The 21,201-nt window shown below is 46.5% G+C and overlaps 3 protein-coding genes across 5 annotated transcripts in view; 1 reads left to right on the top strand and 2 right to left on the bottom strand.

The window, feature by feature from the left end:
• TSPEAR (thrombospondin type laminin G domain and EAR repeats) overlaps positions 1 to 21,201 on the top strand; it is a 201,016-nt gene that overhangs the window by 103,527 nt on the left and 76,288 nt on the right. The gene's annotated exons all lie outside the window — the stretch shown is intronic.
• On the bottom strand, positions 4,923 to 5,915 carry LOC103263892 (keratin-associated protein 10-7-like). Its single transcript, XM_008061552.1, has one exon. It carries the CDS (start codon positions 5,913 to 5,915, stop codon positions 4,923 to 4,925), a length of 993 nt encoding a protein of 330 aa, XP_008059743.1.
• Positions 18,770 to 19,588, bottom strand: LOC103263893 (keratin-associated protein 10-3-like). Of its 3 annotated transcripts, none has more exons than XM_008061558.1 (2): positions 19,289 to 19,588; positions 18,770 to 19,063 (listed from the first exon to the last, which is right to left on the bottom strand). In XM_008061558.1, exons 1-2 carry the CDS (start codon positions 19,586 to 19,588, stop codon positions 18,770 to 18,772), a joined length of 594 nt encoding a protein of 197 aa, XP_008059749.1. The 3 variants fall into 3 exon arrangements, with proteins under 3 accessions (XP_008059749.1, XP_008059748.1, XP_008059747.1); XM_008061557.1 differs by having other exon boundaries at positions 18,770 to 19,193; positions 19,302 to 19,588; XM_008061556.1 differs by having other exon boundaries at positions 18,770 to 19,588.

Here is a 21,201-nt window from a genome sequence, read left to right as displayed (position 1 = left end):
ACTTTTAAATTGGCTTATTTATTTTCTTGCTGTTGAAGTTATTTATATTTTCTGAATATTAGCCCCTTATCAGATATGTGGTCTGCAAATATTTTCTTCTAATCAGTGGGTTGTCTCTTCACTCTGTTGTTTCCTTTGCTGTGCAGAAGGTTGTTAGTTTATTGTAATCCTATTAGTAGATTTTTGTTTGTGTTGCCTGGACTTGTAGAGTCCTACTCAAGAAATCATTGCCCAGACCAATATTGTAGAACATTTTCCCTGTGCTTCCTTCTAGGAGTTTCATGATTTCAGGTCTTATATTTAAATGTTTTACCTGTTTTGAATTAATTTTTGCATATGATGTGAAATAAAGGTCTAATTTTATTCTTCTGCATGTGGGTTTTCAGTTTTCTTCAATTTACTGAAGAGATTTTTCCCCATTGTGTGTTCTCGGCACCTTTGTCAAAAGTCAATTGACAATAAATACTTGGGTTTATTTCTGGGTTTTCTATTCTGTTCTATTGGGCAGTAAGTCTATTTTTATGCCAGTATCATGCTATTTTGATTACAACTGCTTTATATTTTTGAAATCGGGAGGTGTAATTTCTCTAATTTTATTCTTTTTGCTTAAGATTGCTTTGAATCTTCAGTCTTTTGTGCTTCCATATGAATTTTAGGATTGTTCATTTTGCTTTTTTTGTACAATTATATTGGTATTGATAGGGATTGCGTTGAATCTGTAGATAACTTTAGGAAGTATCTATATTTTAATAATATTAATTATTTCAATCCATGAACATGAGATATCTTTCCATTTGTGTCTTCTTCCATTTATTTCATCAATGTTTTATAGTTTCAGTGTATAGATCTTTTACCTCCTTGATTAAATTTCTTTCTAAATATTTTTGGAGGATATTGTAAATGAGATTGTTTTCTTAATTTTGGGGATCATTGTTACCATATAGAAATGTTATTAATTTTTGTATGTTGATTTTGTTACCTGCAACTTTATTGAATTTATTTATTAGTGATAGCATTTTTGAGTGGAGTCTTTACAAGAAAAGAAAACTACAGGCCAATATCTTTGATGTATATAGATGCAAACATCTTTTAAAAATACTAGCAAACTGAATTCAACAGCACATTGAAAAGATAACTCACTATGATCAGGTGAATTCATCTTAGGGATACCAAGATGGTTCAACATACATAAACCAATACATGTGATACATGTGAAGGATAAATATCACATGAGCATCTCAATAGATGCAGAGAAAGAATTTGACAAAATTCGATGTCACTCGTAATTAAAACTCTCAACAAAATAGGTATAACAGAAATGTACATAATGAAGACTATAAATGACAAGCCCACAGCTGATATTATACTCAGTGGTGAAAAGTTGAAAGCTCTTTCTCTAAGATCAGGAACAAGATGAGGGTTTCCACTCTCTACATTTCTATTCTACATAGTGCTGGAAGTTCTAGTAGCCTGAGAAACTAGGCAAGAAAAAGAAATAAAAGATATTCAAATAGGAAAGAAAGAAGGGAAATTGTTTTCTGATGACATGATCATATATAGAGCGCTTTATTACTTTATCTTTCACAATTAGGTCTATGGTACACCTCTTAATTTTTGTGTATGGTATCTTGATTATTGATGAGGCTGACCATCTTGTCATATAGTATTGGCCATTGGAATCCATTCCTATAATTGTATATTTTCATCTCTTTTGTTAATTTATTTTTATGTTTTCTTTATAAACTCTGAATTAAAATTCTTTGTTAGTTACATGCTATTAGAGAAGGCAATCGATGCTAGTTTCAGAAACAAATAAAAGCTGACATCTCAACAGCTTAAAACTTCTCTCCTCCTCATGGCACTGTACAAGGCATAGTGGTACTCCCCTCCCCCACTTCATAGACCCTTTCTCTGGCCCGTGAGCCTCCAAGATACCCTTGAAGGGAAGAGAGGCAGAAAGACCTTGAAGGTGGCATGAAGGTAGCAGGCATCTCTCTGTGCACTTTTAATTGATAGAAACTCATCATGTTGCCCTAACTAACTGCAGCAGACCGAACCTTGTGACCTATGTGCCCAAGGTAGAGACAGTGAGCCCAGCAGACTCCACCATGATGCCCCACAGATGGCTTCTCCCAGGGCAGACTTGATCATAACTTTGGTTGTGCTTGTGCTTTTGTATGCATGTGTTATATGAGGGAGAACCCAAACAAAACAAAATTCTTTTTTGGAGGGCGGGCCCCTTGTACAGTACAGGCTTCCCTCACCAGGTAAATGTTCTAGGAACCCATCAGTATCAGTATACCATCTAGCATTGTTGTGAGAGGCTACATTTGACTACAGTGAATTTTGGGGAGAGATTCTTTCAGTGTGTGTGCCTATTTCCTGATGGGTGATTTATGAGTGCACCTGCCCACAACTGTGCTGAGTGTTCAGCAGTTTTTGACCAAAAAACTGGCATGACCCCCGTGTCCCGCCTTCCCTATTCACCAGATCTCACCCCAAGTGATTTTTTGTTTGTTTGTTTGTTTCCCTGGGCGAAAAAAATCCTCAAAAGAAAACTTATTGTTGATGTGGAAGAGGTGAAACAAAAAACAGAAGCACTAAAAGGCATCAAAATTGATGAGTTCAAAATCTGTTTTGAGCAATGGAAAAAGCATCTTAATAGGTATCTTGCATCAAACAGAGAGTACTTTGAAGGTGACTGAAGTTTAAATGTAAGAATAAATGCATAATTTTTTATAAATAAATTCTGTTTTGGGGGTGGGTCTCCCCTTCATATATTTTGTGCATTTTACTGCATTCAAGATAGTATTTCCTCTAATGATTTGTGCATTTTGCATTTTGTGTGAGAAATCTGTCCTTCCACCAAGGATGGCAGTAGGCATTGATGTTCGGTGGTGGGTAGTGAATGCATGGGTGACAAGAGGTGGTTTTAGCGTCTATGGTGTGGTCAAGAACAGACAACCCCTAGGAGAATGCCACTTTCCCCAGTCCCCCCTGTGGGTGATGTGTCTTCTGTTGGAAACACCTGCATGTGGTTCTGACATTCCACCCACTGCAATTGGAAAGGAACTTGATGTTTCTCCCACACATGACTCGCCTTCCCTGACGTTCACGCAGGGATGTGAGCATCAACGGACCCCCTGGAAGTTGGGTGGGGGTGTTTGCACAGACAGGTCAGATGCCAGGATGCTTGGATATGTCCCAGGGGAGGAGCTGAGAGCAGAATTCACAGAGGAGGCCGTGCAGGCTTCCCCAAGCAAGTTCTCTTTGTTTTACTATCTGTGGACTCAGGTGCCAGGCACTCTGGGGGTTCACCATGAAGTCCCTCTGTCACTGGAGAGGCAGAGAGAGCCATGAGGAAACCTTGGCTCACCCCTTTTGCATAGGATAGGGGGCTGAGTGCTGGGCAGGGGCTCTGTTTCCTGTTGGACTGTGCTCTAGACTAGCACCAAGGCTTGAGGCCATGGCCTCTATGGATACCCATTCCATGAGGCAGAGGCAGCTATCTCAAGCATAGAACACCCCTTCTCCTTGTGAGACTAGGGCATCCAGGCCTCAGAATGGCTTCCTTCTCTGCCTCCACCTTCTCCTGAGCAGGAGACAGAGGAAGTGTGACCAGACGTGTACCTGTCCTAGGACAGCATTGTCCTCATTGGGGAAGGGCAGCCTGGCCTGTGTCAGGGGACCCGAGACCATCCCAGGGTTGGGAATTCACTGAGAAGACAAGGGTCGGGCAGGTCATAGTTCTTGTGGCTGTTTTGTGAGAGGACGCAACAAAACCAGCAAAGGGAAAAGTCACGCGGAAGTCCAAGTCTAGGTGAAACCAGGCACAGGTTCGTGGAATCTCTTGGACGAAGGTCACGCAGAACACATCTAATCACTCCACATGCAGCTGCAACAATTGTGTGTGAGATGTTGTCTACCGGGGAGCATGTTAGCAACTCCACGCCCAGGGTTGTCACTGGGGGCTGGACACACAGGCACTTTCCAGGGATGTGCCAAAATTCCACATGCCCAGAGGGATTGCAGGTGTTCTGCATACACTGCATTGTTTATACAGACAGTTGAGACCCAGTGAGGCTGGTGGTGGGAGCCCTCCTGACATCCAAGTGCCTGGATGCCAGCCCAGGGCCAGCCTTGCTAGCAGGGCTCAGGATGGCTGTCCCTAGCCTGCTGTGGGCACTTTTCATGTGCAGGGTCTGTGTGGTTCACCTTGTGAAGCTGGGTGACATCCATTTCAGGGGTGTCACATGAAGGGTGGCCCTCACCAGGGTGGGTCCCACTGTCGGGCCACTCACCCTTTGTGTCCCTGAACATGTGTCTGTCGCTTGGTTATACGTGTGTGGGAGTGGTGCAGGGCTTCCTGGATGTGGTGGCCTGTGGGAGGAGCCCAGGACCAAGTGTAGGTGGGGACCACCAGGCTGTGAACAGAAATGAATTCTGGTCATGTTTTTCAGGAAAAGCATTTATTGGAAGGGTGTGACATGCTCCCAGAGTCAGGGAGGATAGAGAAAGAGGCTCAGACCCAAGAGAGAGCCAGGGCCACACCAGGGGCCGGGATGCAGAATCATTCACAGGCCCAGCTGAGACAGCAAAGAGAAGCCAGCTCCAAATATGTCTCCTCTCTTGCTTCATGGCACGAATGTGCAGTGGCCTCATATGCTCAACTGGCCTCACTCAGGTCACTGCCCACCCGAGGCGGGGAAGCAGGGCTAACTGATGGGGGAGTCAGTACTTGAAGAAATAGCTGAGCTGCTCCCAGGAGGAGCAATGCACACTGGGTGGCCAGGTGACCACTGATGTCCACTACGGAGGCCCAGGACAGGGGACGTGGATGGCCATCATGGATATTAGTAAGAAATACAGGGGTGCTAGTGGCTGTGTGCACTCAAGCGTTGGAGTGATCTTAAAGAGATCATTCAGCAGCTGAACTTCTGGGCCGAGGTGGAACTGCAGCAGGCTGGGCGGGAGCACACAGGGCGGCAGACAAGGGACACGCAGGAGGTTGGGCGGCAGCAGCTGGGCTGGCAGGAGGAGGCAGGGGCACAACAGGAGGGGATGGGCACGCAGCAGGCAGGCTTGCACACGGGGTGGCAGAGGAGGGACACGCAGGAGGAGGGTCTGCAGCAGGAGGAGGTGCAGCAAGTCGGCTGGCAGCTAGACTGCTGGCAGCATGAAGAGGAAGCCCCAGAGCAGGTGGGCACACAGCAGACGGGCTTGCAGCACACAGGCATGCAGCAGGGCTGCTGGCAGGGGGAGGAGGTGCAGCAAGCTGGTTGGCAGCTAGACTGCTGGCAGCATGAAGAGGAAACCACAGAGCGGATAGGCTCACAGCAGACAGGCTTGCAACATACAGGCTTGCAGCAGATGGGCACACAGCAGGCCTGCTGGCAGGGAGAGGAGGTGCAGCAAGAGGGCTGGCAGCTAGACTGCTGGCAGCAGGAAGAGGAAACCTCAGAGCAGATAGGCTTGCAGCAGACAGGCACACAGCAAGCCTGCTGGCAGGGGGAGGAGGGACAGCAAGAAGGCTGGCAGCTAAACTGCTGGCAGCAGGAAGAGGATGCTCCAGAGCAGATGGGCCCACAGCAGACAGGCTTGCAGCAGATGAGCTTGCAGCAGACAGGAACACAGCAAGCTGGCTGGCAACTAGACTGCTGGCAGCCTGAGGGCGTGCAGGAGCTGGTGCAGGCTGACTGGCAGGGGCTGGACGCACAGCTCACTGGGGTGCAGATCAGGCTCAGGCAGGGGGCTGGGGCGCAGCAGCTGGGGGCACAGCAGAGGGGCTCGCAGCAGCTCTCTGGACAGTCATCCACCTGCCAGGACTCGGAGCCAGAGTCACAGGACCCGGGCAGGCAGACCCGGCTGCCGGAGTTCAGGTTGCTGGAGCAGACAGACACGGTGGACGCGGCCATGCTGGGGGTTGAACTGGAAAGGTGAAGTGAATGAGGGAGTGAAGGAGGGTTTGACTGAGTGTGCTCAGTGCTCGAGTCGTGAGCTTTTATATCCCCACTCGTGTTTGTTGTCCCAGACCAGAGGCTCATCCACCTCCCCTTCCTTGTTTGTGTTTAAAGCCTAGGAACTTATTACTACCTGCTTCATGTTGAGTCCTACGAGATGTTGTTGAGCTTGTAAAAGTCCTGAGTGTATTTTTTGTGTCTGGTGACACATCCTCACCTGCCTTTTGCCCCAGAACACAATGCTGCAGTGGACAGGGTATATTTTTGCAAACAGAGTGTCCCCCTGGGGTCTGTGTGACTGTGTGAGTAAGACTCATCTTAATCCCAACCGACCTTGGGCCATCACTCAGACGCTGCTTTCTGGGCTGCTGTGGCTTCTGGAAACCAGGCTAGAGCACCCCCAGTCAAAGATGGCCAGAGAGTGTGACATTCTGGAAGACTCCCTATACTCTCTGGGTGGCACGAAGTCCCCTGGGAGCTTTAGAGCAGGTACACACAGGCCACGGTAGACAGAAACATGGCCCATCTCCCGGTGGGATGGCAGTGGTCTCTGGTGGGCTTCTGCCTCCCACCTGAGTGCCTAGAGAGGCCCCAGATCTCTGGTGTGTCTCTGGTGTGTCCCCACCTTTCCATCTCCACTGGCTGTTATCTCAAACAAACCTGTGGGTCTAAACCCAAACTCTGTGCGTATCTCCTCAGCAAGCAGCAAGCCCCCAATGAGGCTGCCATGAGAAAAGCAGTCATGATTTGTTCTTCCTGTCTACCTTCTTTGTTGTTAACTGTCACCCAGCTAGACAGCTAATCTGAATCTCCCTTCTTTCTGTAAATAAGATCCAGCTGGCCACCAAGTCCTGCTGCTTTTTTCTGCTGAGTGCTCCCTATTCTACCTGATACTTTTTTTTTTAAAGATGGGGTCTTGTTCTGTCACCTAGGCTGGAGCACAGTGTCAAAATCGTGGCCCACTGCAGCCTTGACCTCCAGGGCTCAGACAGTCCTTCCACCTCTGTCTCTTGAGTAGCTGGGATTACAGGTGTGAGCCACCACACCTGGTCAATTTTACCCAATACTTTTACTTCCCAAGCATTGATTTACTCCTGATGCAACAAGTCCCCATGTGCTGGGAACAATACCAGGTGCCCAGAGTGCCAGGTGAAGGAGTCTTAGCCCTCCCTGGGGACCCACCAGCATGGAAGGATCAGCAATGGGTTTGCTGCCCTGCAAGGTCAGTGCTGACCCAGCACAGCGCAGCATGCATGGGGCCCATGTGGCCCCTGCAAAGGTGGGACCGCTTCATGGGCCTCTCTGGTGGGATCTCACACCCAGGTGCATCTCAGTGGTTCAATTTCCCTGCTTCCTGGCTGTCATTTGTCTCTATCTGTGGTTACTCAACTCCTAGGGAACTAAGGAAGAACACAGATGGCCTTGGGAGTTCTAGAAATTCAGTTGCATTGTGGACTGGATTGTCTTCCTTCCTTCCTTTCTTCCTTCCTACCTTCCTTCCTTCCTTCCTTTTGGTAGAGAAGACATCTTGCTATGTTGCCCAGGCTGGTCTCCACCTCATGGTCTCAAGTGATTTTCTGGCCTCAACCTCCCAAAGTACTGGGATTATAGGCATGAGCCACCACTCCCAGCCTATATTTTAAATTATAAAAATAATGTAAATTTGAGCCTGGTCCAGACCCTCCAGAGATACCAAAACTTTTCCTATAGACTAGAAGTATATTGAGAGCAGGAGAGAGAGGGGAGAGAGAGAGAGAGAGAGAGAGAGAGAGAAGAGAGAAGAGAGAGAAAGTCTACTTCCATCTAGACACAGAAGCTAGTACCAGACATATACTGCCACTGGCGACAACTTGAAACAGTTAATAATGTTTTTTAAAAATCCATTTAAGGTTTATGAGCACCGTCCATGAAACTCAACATAATGAAATGGCATTTTCAAGGAGCTGAAAGTAAATCACTGAAAACTTGGAGTTCTAAACCAGGAAGAACATGGTTCAAGGTGACGGTGAAATAAGGCCGACAAAGACGAAGCGGGTTCACCCCAGAGACCCCCCCCAAAGCAAACGTGTCCAGGCAGAATAACCGAAAGATGGACACACAGGAAGGAATTGGAGGGATCTGAAAGAGGAACACTGGGCAAATACGGGTGGTAATTGACGTGCACTCGAATTCAAAGTATCATGATGTGATACATATTATCTTTGTAATGTCTTGGGGGGGCCTAAGGTATGAAAGTAGAAATAAAAAGCTTGAAACATTAGCAATAAGAGATGAGAAGGATAAATGGAGTGAAATTTTTCTAAGGTCTTTGCGTTGCTTTGGAAGCAGTAGAAGTGTTAATGGATGTTAGACTTGGATAACTTGAATAACTTTGAACGCACACTGTCATCTCTAGGGCGATTCCTGAAGGGACAGCAAAAAACTATGTGTAACTAATGATGAGTACAACAGAAGTGGGAAAATGAATAACATAAACAATTGATTAATCCAAAGTAGACACGAACTGATATTTTAAAAGAAACAAAAAATTGGGACAAATTGAAGTTACATGATTAGATGATTGCTATAAACCAAATTATCAGTAATTAAATTAAATATAAAATACTTAAGATATTCCAATTGAATTAAAAACAAAGATTGTTCATCTGGAGAAAAAAACAGAAGACATAACTATGTGCTTCTTCCAAGAGATAGAGCCTAAATACAAGGGAGCAGAAGGGTTGGAAGCACCAAGACGGAAGAAGATACACTGCTCGAACCCTAACTAAAAGCTGGTGTGACTTAGGAGTACTAGATAGATTTTAGAGCAAGAAGCATTATCAGAGATGACAAAAGACATTTGATAAAGTTAACAGAGTCGACTTACAAGGAAGATATAACAATTCTAAATTTGTATATGCCTAATTACATACAGCTTAAAAATATAAACAAAAATAGAGCTTAAAGTAGAAATAGAGAAGGAAAGATCATAGTGGGGACATTAATACACATCTCTTAATAATTGATGGAAAAATAATCTTAGAATGGAAAAGACTATCCTAAGTTGGAAGTTAAACACGAAGCCATAAAAAAATCCTGGTAACTCTAATTATGTAAAAATGTTAAAATTGCACAAGATAAAACATCGTAAGCAAAGTCAAAAGACAAACAACACTATGAGAAACATATTTATCATGCATATTACTGAGAAAGGGCTAATTTACTTAATCTCCAAAGATCTTAAGATCCAAAGATATCCAAGATCAATACCAACAACATAACAGAAAATGAGCAAAGGATACAGAGTGACAATTGAAAGAAATACACGTGGATGTCAAATATGAAAATATGTTAACCCCATTCAAAATGAGAGAAAGCAAATTCAGTGAGGATATGATATCATTTTTCATATATGAAATTAGAAAGGATGAAGGTCCTTAGTGCATCCAGCACAGGTTAGGCAGGGTGTGGCAAGCCCCTCTAGTCATTGTACTGCTGGGCTGTCAATGACCCCATAGCTTTGGTGGGCAGTTTGCTGCTATGTGTTGAAATTCAAAACCTCCTACCTTTGAGCCTGAATAATTAGCAATTTATCCTAGAGATATTTTTGGATAGGTATGGGATGTGTGCAAATGTATCACAGCAGTGAGCTTTCCAGATGGTGAGAGACAGACTCTAGAATGAGCTCATGTCTTCCACCTCCTGGTGTTCATGTACTAGGTGTCCTACCCCTTGAGTGTGGGCAGGGCCTGTGACTTGTATAGACACAAGGCACATGGCGAGGGTAACAGAATGTGCATGATCACATTACCCATAATTGTAACGCCTGTCTTGGAAGGACCCTCCCTCCCTGACTGGCTATGAAAAAACTACCTATTGTGTGCAGTCAATGAAGAGGTCACATGGAAAGAGATGAGGGCAGCCTCTAGTTAACAGCCAGTGGGAAACTGCGGTGTTCATTCTGATAGTCTTCAAGGAACTGAGTTCTGCCAACAACTGTGTAAGCATGGATCCTTCCCAATGAGCACTTTGATGCAGCCCCACAGATAGCTCAGTTTAGTTATACCCAGACTCTAGACCCACAGAAACCGTGAGATAATAAATGTATGTTCCTGTAGCCACCAAGATTGTGATAATCTGTTACGGCAACAGAAAACAAACCCACAGGCCAATGTGGAATTCTATGCAGCTATAAACAGGAAAGAGAGAACTGTATGTAGTCATAGGAAAGAAACTCCAGGGTGAATTAAGTGTTTAAGAAACATAGTAGGTACAATATGACACAATTTGTATTGTTAAAATTTATATACACAGAGACATTACGTGTATGTATATATATGCTATACATAGAGACTGGAGAGATTAGATCAATAGATAGATCAACAGGCAGACACAGTCAGTTCTCACTATTCATAGATTCCATATTTGTGTGTGTTTTTTAAAAAAACTCTCTAACATTTATTTGTTACCCCAAAGCCAATACTTCTGGTGCTTCTGTGGTCATCTGTGGGCATTCACAGAGTGGGGAAAATTTGAGTCTCTTGATTTACACTTTCCCACTGAGGCTGAGCAAGGTGGTGTTTTGCCTTTTGTCTCAGCTCTCATACGATAGACAGGTATCCTTCTTATCGTTTCTTTAGTGCCACCACATTTTCCTCCATTATGCTTGTGACTTTGCTGTTTCAAATGCACCCACAAACAGTCTGAAGTTTTTCCTATGGTTCTGAGCCTATGAAGGCTGCAGCAAGTCTCATGGAGGAAACTCGTGTGTTTGACAAATCTCATTCAGGCTGAGCTGCAGTGCTGTAGGCTGTGAGTTCAGTGTTAGTACAACACCAACAATACAGATGAACTAAGGTGTCTTCAGACAGAATCACACATAAAACAAGTTTAAGTGTTGATCAGTTGGTGACACTGTTGTGACCAGAGGCTCATGGGAAACTTACCCTGTGTTTCCTGTAGGAGCGATGGTCCAGTATTCACTTATTCAGGGTTGGTGGAGACTTTATAGAACAAGACTACCAGAAGCAATGAGAACAGGGGGTGTGTGTGTACATGTGTGTGTATATGGAAGGGGAGACAGAGGAACAGAGAGATGGAGAGAGGTTGAGAGCGGGGAAGTGGGTGAAAGAGTTACTTTCTAAGAAGAGATTTGGGTGGTAGCGGGTGCTGTGGTTGCAGGTGCCAGGGTTGCAAGGAGACCCTTTTCACAGACATATTCGGCATCTTCTCTATTGGCTTCTGTGGATATCTGCTACTTAAATTTAAGGGTAGTAACACTAAGTCGCCTAGCACAGTGACTGTAGTGGGATTGGGAGACTGGACCAGCTGGAGGGCTAGGAGAGTGATGAAGGGCCACATGGGAGGCAGCAGAGCATACAGAGGAGGCGACCTGAGAGGGGACCAGGGCTTGTAACTGACCCAGGCCCAGCACGGATGCTCAGCAGGTTTAGAACTTGGAGCTACAGTTCAGGAGGCTGTCATCAGGCCTGGGCAGGAGGTGAAGAACTCTCGGTTCTCACCCTGGGAGATAGAGTTCTGCTGTCTCCCAAGCTCAAGGACAAGGTCTGTCTGCTCTGGGCAGTGGACACAGGGCAGGAGGCTGAGGCCGTGGTGATGAGAAATCAGCTAGAGCTTGGGCCAAGAGTTCTGGGCACAGTCACAGCTGTCCCTCGCAGCTGTGTGACACTGGGCAGGTCACTGATGTCCCTGGACCCAGGTCATTCCTCACAGGGTAGTCACAGTCCTCCCTCCTAGGATGGGGAAGGCCACGTGGGTGTTTGCACCATGGGAAATACTTCCTAAGGGCCAGCTTCCTCCAGAGGGAGCCATCATCCTGGGCAGCAGGGCCAGGGGCTGGATGACCCAGCAACCAAGGGTGGCCCCAGGCACATGCTACCCACCCAGCCAACAACCCGCACTGCTCCCAGCTGGGACCACACCCCCTATTCTTGCTCCCAAGGGACCACATGGGACAGCTATAGCTAAATAGACAGGACATTTATGAGCTGGATAACATCATGAAAAGCAAACATCCCTGATAACTGCAGGCTATACCCAGCAAGGAAGGGGAGGCTGTGGGGCTGGGACAGCAAGGGCAAGAGCATAAAAAGACCACAGCCCCAGGCTGCACACAGGACTCAGGCTTCGCTCACTCCCTCACTCACTCCTCACTCATACCTCCCCAGCTCACCTCCTGCCCACCACCCAATATGGCCACATCCACCATGTCCACCCATAAGCAGGCCTGCTGGGTGCCCGTCTACTGCAAGCCTGTATGCTATATGCCCAGCCGCTCTTCATGCTGCCAGCAGTCTAACTGCCAGCCAGCTTACTGCACCTCCTTCCCCTGCCATAAACCCTGCTGCGTACCTGTGTGCTACAAGCCCCCGTGCTGTGTGCCTGCCTGCTCTGGGTCTTCCTCTTCCTGCTGCCAGTATTCTAGCTGACAGGCAGCTTTCTGTCCCTCTTCCTGCTGCAGTCCGTCTTCCTGTGTGTCCCTCCTCTGCCGCCCTGTGTGCAGGCCTGTCTGCTGCATGCCCCCACCTCCTCCTGCCTGCCCAACTGCTGCTGCCTGGCCTCCTACTTGTCCCTCCTCTGCGTGCTCCCACCCAGTCTGCTGCAGCTTCTCCTCAAGACAGATGTGTTGACAGGCATGTCCTCCAGGGCCAGTCAGGCTCAGGTCCTGACCTGGGTTAGGAGCTGCCCCAACCTGGACGGGTCCCCATGTCTCCACGGTACTGATGTGACCTCTCTCCTTGCTCCCGGGAGCCCCTGTCCTCCCTCCTCCCAGCTCCTGCCTCCCAGGAGGTGTGTTTGACGAATCTCACTCAGGACCTGCCTTTAGTCACCTCCCATACCCCAGGTCCTCTGCTGCTGATCACCTCGATGTGACCTGCCAGCCAGCTCCTCCCTAGGCTCCCCAATAAACTCACTTGCTCCCTGATTCTCTCTTCCTCTGTGCTCGTGGGGGACCTGCGGTTTAGAGCAGACATTGGTCCCCTCCAACCATGCATACAAAGTCTAGGAGTAAGTGACTCAACCTAGAAATCACAGTGGCCTCACTCCCAGGGGCAGGTCACCAAGGCCAGGCTCAGTCTCCTGCAGGGAAGCTGTCTTATGGGTTCAGGCACCACTGCCTACGAGCCTGGTCACCCTCCCTAGTGTCCTGCATGCCCACGGGTTTTACATTCAGCAAAAACGTGATGGGAGAGAAAGGAGCAGCTCCATGTCCACAGGAGATCCATGACCTGATTGAAACAGATGCATTATTTATACATTATTAGGATTCCCCAAAGCAAAGGTGATGCCCTGGTCCTCCAGGAAGCACCAGGGTCCACGTGGGGGTGTAAGGGCGGTGGAGTCAGGTGTGTAGGGCTGTGGCAAGCCTCAATGTAGCAATGGCCTGGACATTCGCCCACTCCACGTCAGGGCAGTGTGGACAATGCTTGACAGTACCAAAGGACAAGGACCTTGGTGGGAACTGGGACATCTCCAGGGAGGATGACATGTAGGGGCTATGACAGTGGCCACAACTGTTTCAGTAAATGGGCCACTGTCCCCAACAGGTGAAAGATCAGATAATGTTCAATCCCTGCCTTCCTAGCCCACCACACAGACTAGGGACAGTCATCTTTTCCTAAGCCCCTCTCTCTTCCTGGGGGCCCGTGTCCACAACCAGAGCCCACAGAAGGCACCACTGCTACCCAGGGGAAGTCTCCACCTTCTTCCCCTAATTCCCAGCTCCCTCCCCCATGCCACGCCTCCCCACAGGTTCCCAGACCCTTGGTCCTTCACCCCGCCTCCCCTCTGACCAGGTCCTTGCCTCCCACTTAAGTTTATGATCAGCTTTGTCAAGGTACAAGTGACACAGAATCAAACATGCCCATCTTAGTTGTAAAGTCTGATCAGATTTGAAAGAGGTAGGCATCCCACAGCGCCCCCAGGTCACCCAGACGTGTACCGTGTCTGTGAGGCCGAATGCTTCCCCATACACTTCCCTTGCCAATCAGCACCCTAGGCTCCCCCTCCACCCCAGCCCCAGGTCACCAATGCTCTGCTTCTCCCAAGAAGCTTGTCTCTTCTTGAGTGTCTTAGGGAAGGACTGTGCAACATGTCCTTAGTGTCTGCCTCTGTGAACCATCTCGTTTGCTGTATCTGCAGCCTATTTTCTTTTTTGTGACTGGGTAGCATTCTGCTGAGTGACTACATCACAGTTCATCTGCCCACCCACAGCAGGACACTCAGGTGGGCTGTGGGTTTAGGTGATTATGGAGAAATCCCCTGGACTCTGAAGTCAGGTTTGTGTGTGAGCAAGTGTCTTTCTTCTCTGGATAAATCCCAAGGTGCAGGTTGCTGGGTCATACTTTGAGTGTATTTTTCACTTCATAATAAGTCACCAACTTGTCTTCCCAATCACGGCACTACTTTCCCTTCCCAGCAGCACTTAGGCTTTGTCCATTCCATGTGCAGCATGACATCTGCACTCCACTGTGATTAATTGTGTGGGGCACCACCTATGTCTGCTTGCCATTTATATGTCTTCTTCAGTGAAGTGTCTGTACAAATCCTCTGCCCACCTTTCTTAAATCAGCTTGCTTGTAGCCTTAGCGTTAAGGTGTAAGCATTCTTTATAGATTCTGGATACCAATTTTTGTCATATATCCCCATCTGTGGCTAACCTTTTCATTTTTTCTTAAGTGTTTTTGTTGTTGTTTGTTTGTTTGTTTTGAGTAGCAGTCTCACTCTGTCACCCAGGCTGGAATGTAGTGGCATAATCACAGCTACCGCATCCTCACTTGCTGAGCTCAGGCAATCCTACCACCTTAGTCTCCCAAGTAGCTGGGACAATAGGCATGCGCCATCACACCCAGCTAATTTTAAAATTTTTATTGTAGAGATAAGATCTTGCCAAGTTGCCCAGGCAGTTCTGGAAACCCTGGGCTCAGGCAATTCTCTTGTGTCTGCCTCACAAAGTGCTGGGATTACAGATGTGAGCCACCACACCCGGTCAGCAGTGTTTGTTTGTTTGTTTTAACAAGTTGAATCTTTAATGCTGGTTAAATCCAGTTTATCTCCAGTGGTCCTATCTAAGAAATTTTTGCTAAACCCAAGTTTTCCCCTATGCTTATTTCCAGATGTTTCTTGGTTTTAATTTTTATGTTTAGTTCTATGTCACTTTAAGTTAATTTTAAATACATGAGTTGTTATAGCACATTTGCTGAAAAGATAATCCTTTGTCTGTTGAATTGCCTTTATCAAAATCCATTGACCTTTTATGTGTGGGCTTATTTCTGGACCCTTTTCTGCTACCTCCTTCTATATATTTATCCTTATACCACACTTTAAATACAATCTTAAAATCAAGTAATGTAAGTTCTCTCATTCTGTTTTTCTTTTTCAAATTTGGTTTCAAATTTTAGATCCTCTGCATGTCCATATAGATTTTAAAATCAGCTCACTGATTTCTACAGAAAAGCCTGTTGAGATTTTGATTGGAATTACATTAAATCTGTAGATCAATTTGGAAAAAAATTGACATTTAACATAACTGATTCTTTTGACCCATGATCATAATATGTCTCTCCTGTCATTTAGAATTTTTAAAATTTTTTCTGCAATATTTTGTCATTTTTAGTGTATAGACCTCATACATATTTTGTTAAATTTATCTATTTTTTCTTTTTTAATGTTTTAGTTAATGTTATATTCTTTTTATTTCCAACTATTGATTGTTACTAGGTAGAAATACAACTGGTTTTGTATATTGACCTTGTCTCCTATAACCTTGCTAACTTCACTTATGATGTCTATTATATTCTTGTATATTCCTGAGGATTTTCTAGAAGCTGATCATGTTGTCTATAACATGATCATGGGAAAGGAAGGTGTACCTCTTCCTTTCCCATGCGCAAGTCTTTCTTTTCTTACCTTATTATATGTGTTAAGGACCCCAGTACAATGTTGACTAGAAGTGGTGCAAGCAGATATTATCACCTGTTCTGGTTTTAGGAAAAAGTCTTCCATCTATGGAAATTCTCATTTATTTCTAGTTTGCTGGAAGGTTGGTTTTGCTTTTGTTTTTGTTTTTAATGAACAAGTGTTAAGTTGTTGCCTTTTTTGCATCTTCTGAAATTATCATATAGTTTTTCCCCTTTATTTGTTAACACGGTAAAACATTGATTGATATTTGACTGCAACACCAACCTGACATTCTGGAGACACACCCCATTGAGCCCTGAGGTTTTGTCCTTTCTAAATATTGCTGGATTCGATTTGCTAATATTTTGTTAAGAATTTTTAAATTTATATCCATGAGATATATAGATCAGTAGTTTTCTTTTGATGTTCTTGTCAGACTTTGGTGTTGGTGTAATGCTGGTTTCATAAAGTAAGTTAAAAAGTGTCCCTTCCTCCACTACTTTCTGGAAAAGTTCAGCTGATACTGGTATTACTTTTTTCCATAAATACTTGGTGGAATTCTATAGTGAAGCCTCTTGGGATTGGCATTTTCTTTGTGGGAAACATTTTATGAATCCAATCTTTTCAACTAATAAAGACAATTCAGATTTTCTGTTTCTTCTTGTATTCATTCTTATAGTTTGTATATTTCCAGTTATTTGCCTGTTTCATCTAAGTTGTTGGCTGTGTTGGCAAGAGAGTTGCTGGCAGCACTTCCTTATTTTGCTTTTACCATCTATAAAGCCTGTGGTGGCAACCCTTTCTGTCATTCCTGATATGGGTAATTTCTCTCTTCTCTTGTTTTTTCTTGACTGGTATAGTTAGAAATTTGTCAATTTTATTGATCTTTCCAAAAAACTAGATTTGGTTTTATTTCTCTTCTCTTTTTGTTCCCCTATTTGTTAGATTTCTGCAATTCTTTATTATTTTATTCCTTCTACTGAGTTTTGGCTTCCACTTGTGCTTTTTGTTTTCTTGCTTCTCAGCTAGAGACCTAGATAATTGATTTTAGGCTATCTTTCCTTTCTAACAGAGGCAAGTCACTATACATTTTTCTTGATGTGCTATGCTAGCTACATCCCATATATTTTGATATGTGGTGATTTTTTTTTTCAAAATATTTCCTAATGTCCATTGCTTCTTTGATTCATGGATTATTTTAAAGTGCATTTAATTTTCAAATATTGGACAGTTTTCCAAATAACTTTCTGTTAATGAATTCTATCATGGTCAAACAACATACTGTATGTGATTTCAATTCTCTCAAATATATGGAGACTTATTTTAAGGCCTGGCACAGGGTTTATTTGAGGTCATGTTCCACATACACTTTGAAAAACATGCATTCTATGCTGCTAGATGGGATGTTTTATAAATGTTGGTGAAGTCAGTTTTGTTGCTAATAGTTTTTCAACTTTTCTACACACCTCCTAGCAAATTACTTTCTGATTGCAAAGTGGAGCTTGATAGATACACCTTGACCTTGACCACAAGTGGTCAGCCCCTCACAGCTTGCATAAAGGTGAGCAGCACTTGATTCTGATGAAGATTCTGAAGTTCTGTTTAACTCTCTGGTCCTGTTCACTGCAGTCAGCACATTGAGCTGTATTGCTGCAAACCAGGGGCATGCCTATCTGTGTGGTGTACATGCCATCCATCCTGGACCTAGGATCCAACATGGTGGGTGCTCTGGGTCAGTCCTCTCCAACCTCTGCCTCCCTGCAGGTGAGTTCCTGGGCCACTCTGACCCATGTGCATTAAAATTCTTTTTTATTTTATAATGATCAGAATAGAGTTGGTACTTCCTCTGGTGGCTCCAGCACATCTTTATCCCAAATATAATTTTTAAAGATTTCTTAAAATACTCAGAAGCCATCACAGTATTTTTCTGTTTCAGCTAAACCATGGGGCCTCCCATGTTTACTATGATCACAACATGCTTGTTCTCTGCTGGTCTCACCAACCCACTCAAATACCTTAAAAATGCGCCTTAGTGCTCTGACCTCAGAGAGGCCCAGAGAGGCTAAGGACAGGTTTCTGCTCACACAGCGTGTAAGCAACAGATACCTGATTTCAGTCACATGTCCCTGCCACCACACTAGTGACGTCAGCAGGGCACGTGACAGGTTTTAGGCAATTAGGTTAAAATGCCTGGCTTTGAAGCAAGGAGACCATTTGACCATGATCTGGAAAAACCTGGATCTAGAAGACACTCTTCTTGATTTGGCAGGGATTGTGCAGAAGGGGAGGATTCAAAAGGCACATCAACTAAAGGAACTCTTAAGTAGATAATGGCACAAGAGCATTCAGGACAAACCCAAGGTGGCCCCACATGACCAAAGGACTGCAAATCCCACTCCCACCTCTTGAAGTCATGCGCCCACCCCTGTGGCACACAGGAAGTCATAAAGGCCCCTAAAGGACAGCAGAGTGGAATGTACAGTGGAGAAAAACATGTCCGCGAGCTCCAGCCAAAGAATGCTAATCATGACACATGGAAGCCAGTACAGTGTCTTGGGGCCTTTATTGCGGTTTTGTTCAAGGTTATCCAGAGAAGACTCAAGGTCACTGAGCCAAGGAGGCCAGGGAGCCATGGGTCAAGGTTAAGCTGACCCATGAGGGGTGGGAAATGCGGGGAGGCCAGTGCCAAGGGAACGTTCCAGGAGCCCCACTCCCAAGAAAGCCACAGCATTGAATAAGGGCATTGGGATCTCCCACATTGTCCAGTTCAACAGCAGACTAGAACAGCAAACGCCAGGAAGTGATCCAAATGCTGGAGCGATTCAGGACACGACAATCAGCTTACAGGTGAGACCCGAGCCTGGCTCTGGGGGATAGGCCTGTCAGCACATCTGGCCTGAGGAGAGGCCTCAGCAGGTTGGGCGGGAGCACATGGGGCGGCAGAGGAGGGAAACGCAGGAGGTTGGGCGGCAGCAGCTAGGCTGGCAGGAGGAGGGAGGGACACAGCAGGAGGGGGTAGGCATGCAGCAGGCAGGCCTGCACACGGGGCGGCAGAGGAGGGACACGCAGGAGGAGGGTCTGCAGCAGGAGGAGGGGCAGCAAGCTGGCTTGCAGCTAGATTGCTGGCAGCAGGAAGAGGAAGACCCAGAGCAGGTGGGCGCACAGCAGACAGGCTTGCAGCACACAGGCATGCAGCAGGGCTGCTGGCAGGGGGAGGAGGTACAGCAAGCCGGTTGGCAGCTAGACTGCTGGCAGCATGAAGAAGAAACCTCAGAGCAGATAGGCTCACAGCAGACAGACTTGCAGCAGGCAGGCTTGCAGCAGAGGGGCACACTGCAGGCCTGCTGGCAGGGAGAGGAGGTGCAGCAAGAGGGCTGGCAGCTAGACTGCTGGCAGCACAAAGCGGAAGCCCCAGAACAGGTGGGCACACAGCAGATGAACTTGCAGCAGACGGGCACACAGCAGGTCTGCTGGCAGGGGGAGGAGGTGCAGCAAGCCAGCTGGCAGCTAGACTGCTGGCAGCATGAGGGTGTGCAGGAGCTGATGCAGACTGACTGGCAGGGGCTGGACACACAGCTCAGTGGGGTGCAGACCAGGCTCAGGCAGGGGGTCAGGGCGCAGCAGCTGGGGGCACAGCAGGGGGCCTCACAGCAGCTCTCTGGGCAATCATCCACCTGCCAAGGGTCAGTGGAGGTACTGGAGCAGACAGACATGGTGGACACGGCCATACTGGAGGTTGAGCTGGGGTTGAGCTGGGGAGGGTGTGAGTGAGTGAGTGAGTGAGTGAGTGAGTGAGTGAGTGAGTGAGGTGCTTGAGGCCGTGGGGCTTTTATACCTCTTCCTGGCACGTGTCCTCCCAACAAGAGGCCTCCTTCCCTTCCTTGTTGGTGTTTAGGTTCGCACTTGGAGAATGAGCAGCGACTGTGTTTTAGCTTCCCACAAGTTCTTGTTCAGCTTACAGACTCTTGAAATTGGCTTGGGGCGTGTTTACTTGTTTATAATCTCAGAAGGAAAAGTTGAGGGGGACCTGGGTCATGTTGTTTTTACAGGCTCTGGGGAAGTTGGGGGGGTGCACGTCTATACAAGTGCTGAGACATGGCTTGGGGTCTCTGTGGGTTGCTGCACCTCGGGTTTCCTAAGCAGCTGAGCGAGACCATTGCCTTTGTGGTTGAAGGTTGGAGAGGTGCACTCGGTTTCTAAATAAAGACAGTGTAAGTCATGGTTTGCCATGATGTGTTCGTGTCCTCAGCCTGTTGTGACAAGAAGCATAAATTGGGTGGTCAAACTACAGAAATTCCTGGTCTCATGACTTTGGGGGCCAGAAGTCAGATGGAAGTGTCAGTGGGGGGTTCTCCTGAGGCTGTGAGGGACAACTCCTTCAGGCCTCTTTCCTCACACCTGTTGTTCTGGTGACTTTGGCGTTCCTTGGCTTATAGAAGCAACCCCCAGCCTCTGCCTCCACCTATACACGGCATTCTCCCTGCATGCGTCTAACTCTCTCCTCTCCATGAGGACACCAGACGTGTTGCAGGAGGCCTACCCTACCAACCTCATCTTCTCTCTCTCTTTTACAGAGGCCCTATTTCCACCCAGGGTCACATTCATAAACCCTGGGGGTTAAAACATCAGCATCTTTTGGGGTCCACAGTTCAACCTGTAGCAAGTACCTGCTCTGGGGCAGACACAATGTCAGGATCCAGGATAGGAGGGAGGATGAGGCAGGCATTGTTTCCCATGGACCCTGGCCTGGAAGAGGGAGGATGAGGAGCAGGTAGCAGGACTGGAGGTGCCCAGCAGTGCTGGCTTGTCTAGACATGCTTGGGGTCATGGGATGATTCTTTTTAACCTTTTAGCCATTTAGGCCGGGCTCGGTGGCTCAGCCTATAATACCAGCGCTTTGGGAGGCCGAGGCAAGTGGATTGCCTGAGCCCACGGGTTCGAGACCCACCTAGGCAACTTGGCAAGACCTCGTCTCTACAATAAATCAAAAATTAGCCGGGTGTGGTAGCACACCCCTGTAGTTCCGGCTACTTGGAAGGCTGAGGCAGAAGGATCGCTGGAGCCCAGCAGGTGGAGGCTGCGGTGGCGGGGAGCATGCCACTGCACTCCAGTCTGGGCGACACAGTGAGACTCCAACAAAGAAAGAAAGAAAGAAAGAAAGAAAGAAAGAAAGAAAGAAAGAAAGAAAGAAAGAAAGAAAGAAAGAAAGAAAGAAAGAAAGAAAGAAAGAAAGAAAGAAGAAGAAGAAAGAAAGAAAGAAGAAGAAAGAAGAAGAAGAAGAAGAAGAAGAAGAAGAAGAAGAAGAAGAAGAAGAAGAAGAAGAAGAAGAAGAAGAAGAGTG

This window comes from Carlito syrichta, unplaced genomic scaffold (genome assembly GCF_000164805.1).
Source record: "Carlito syrichta isolate Samal-C Ts95f unplaced genomic scaffold, Tarsius_syrichta-2.0.1 Scaffold305319, whole genome shotgun sequence".
NCBI classification, from domain to species: domain Eukaryota; kingdom Metazoa; phylum Chordata; class Mammalia; order Primates; family Tarsiidae; genus Carlito; species Carlito syrichta.
This window is presented reverse-complemented; position numbering and strand designations above follow the sequence as displayed.

Coding starts and splice junctions, on each gene's coding strand:
- LOC103263892 (XM_008061552.1), bottom strand. CDS start 5,915: ATGGCCGCGTCCACCGTGTCTGTCTGCTCCAGCAACCTGAACTCCGGC.
- LOC103263893 (XM_008061556.1), bottom strand. CDS start 19,588: ATGGCCGTGTCCACCATGTCTGTCTGCTCCAGTACCTCCACTGACCCT.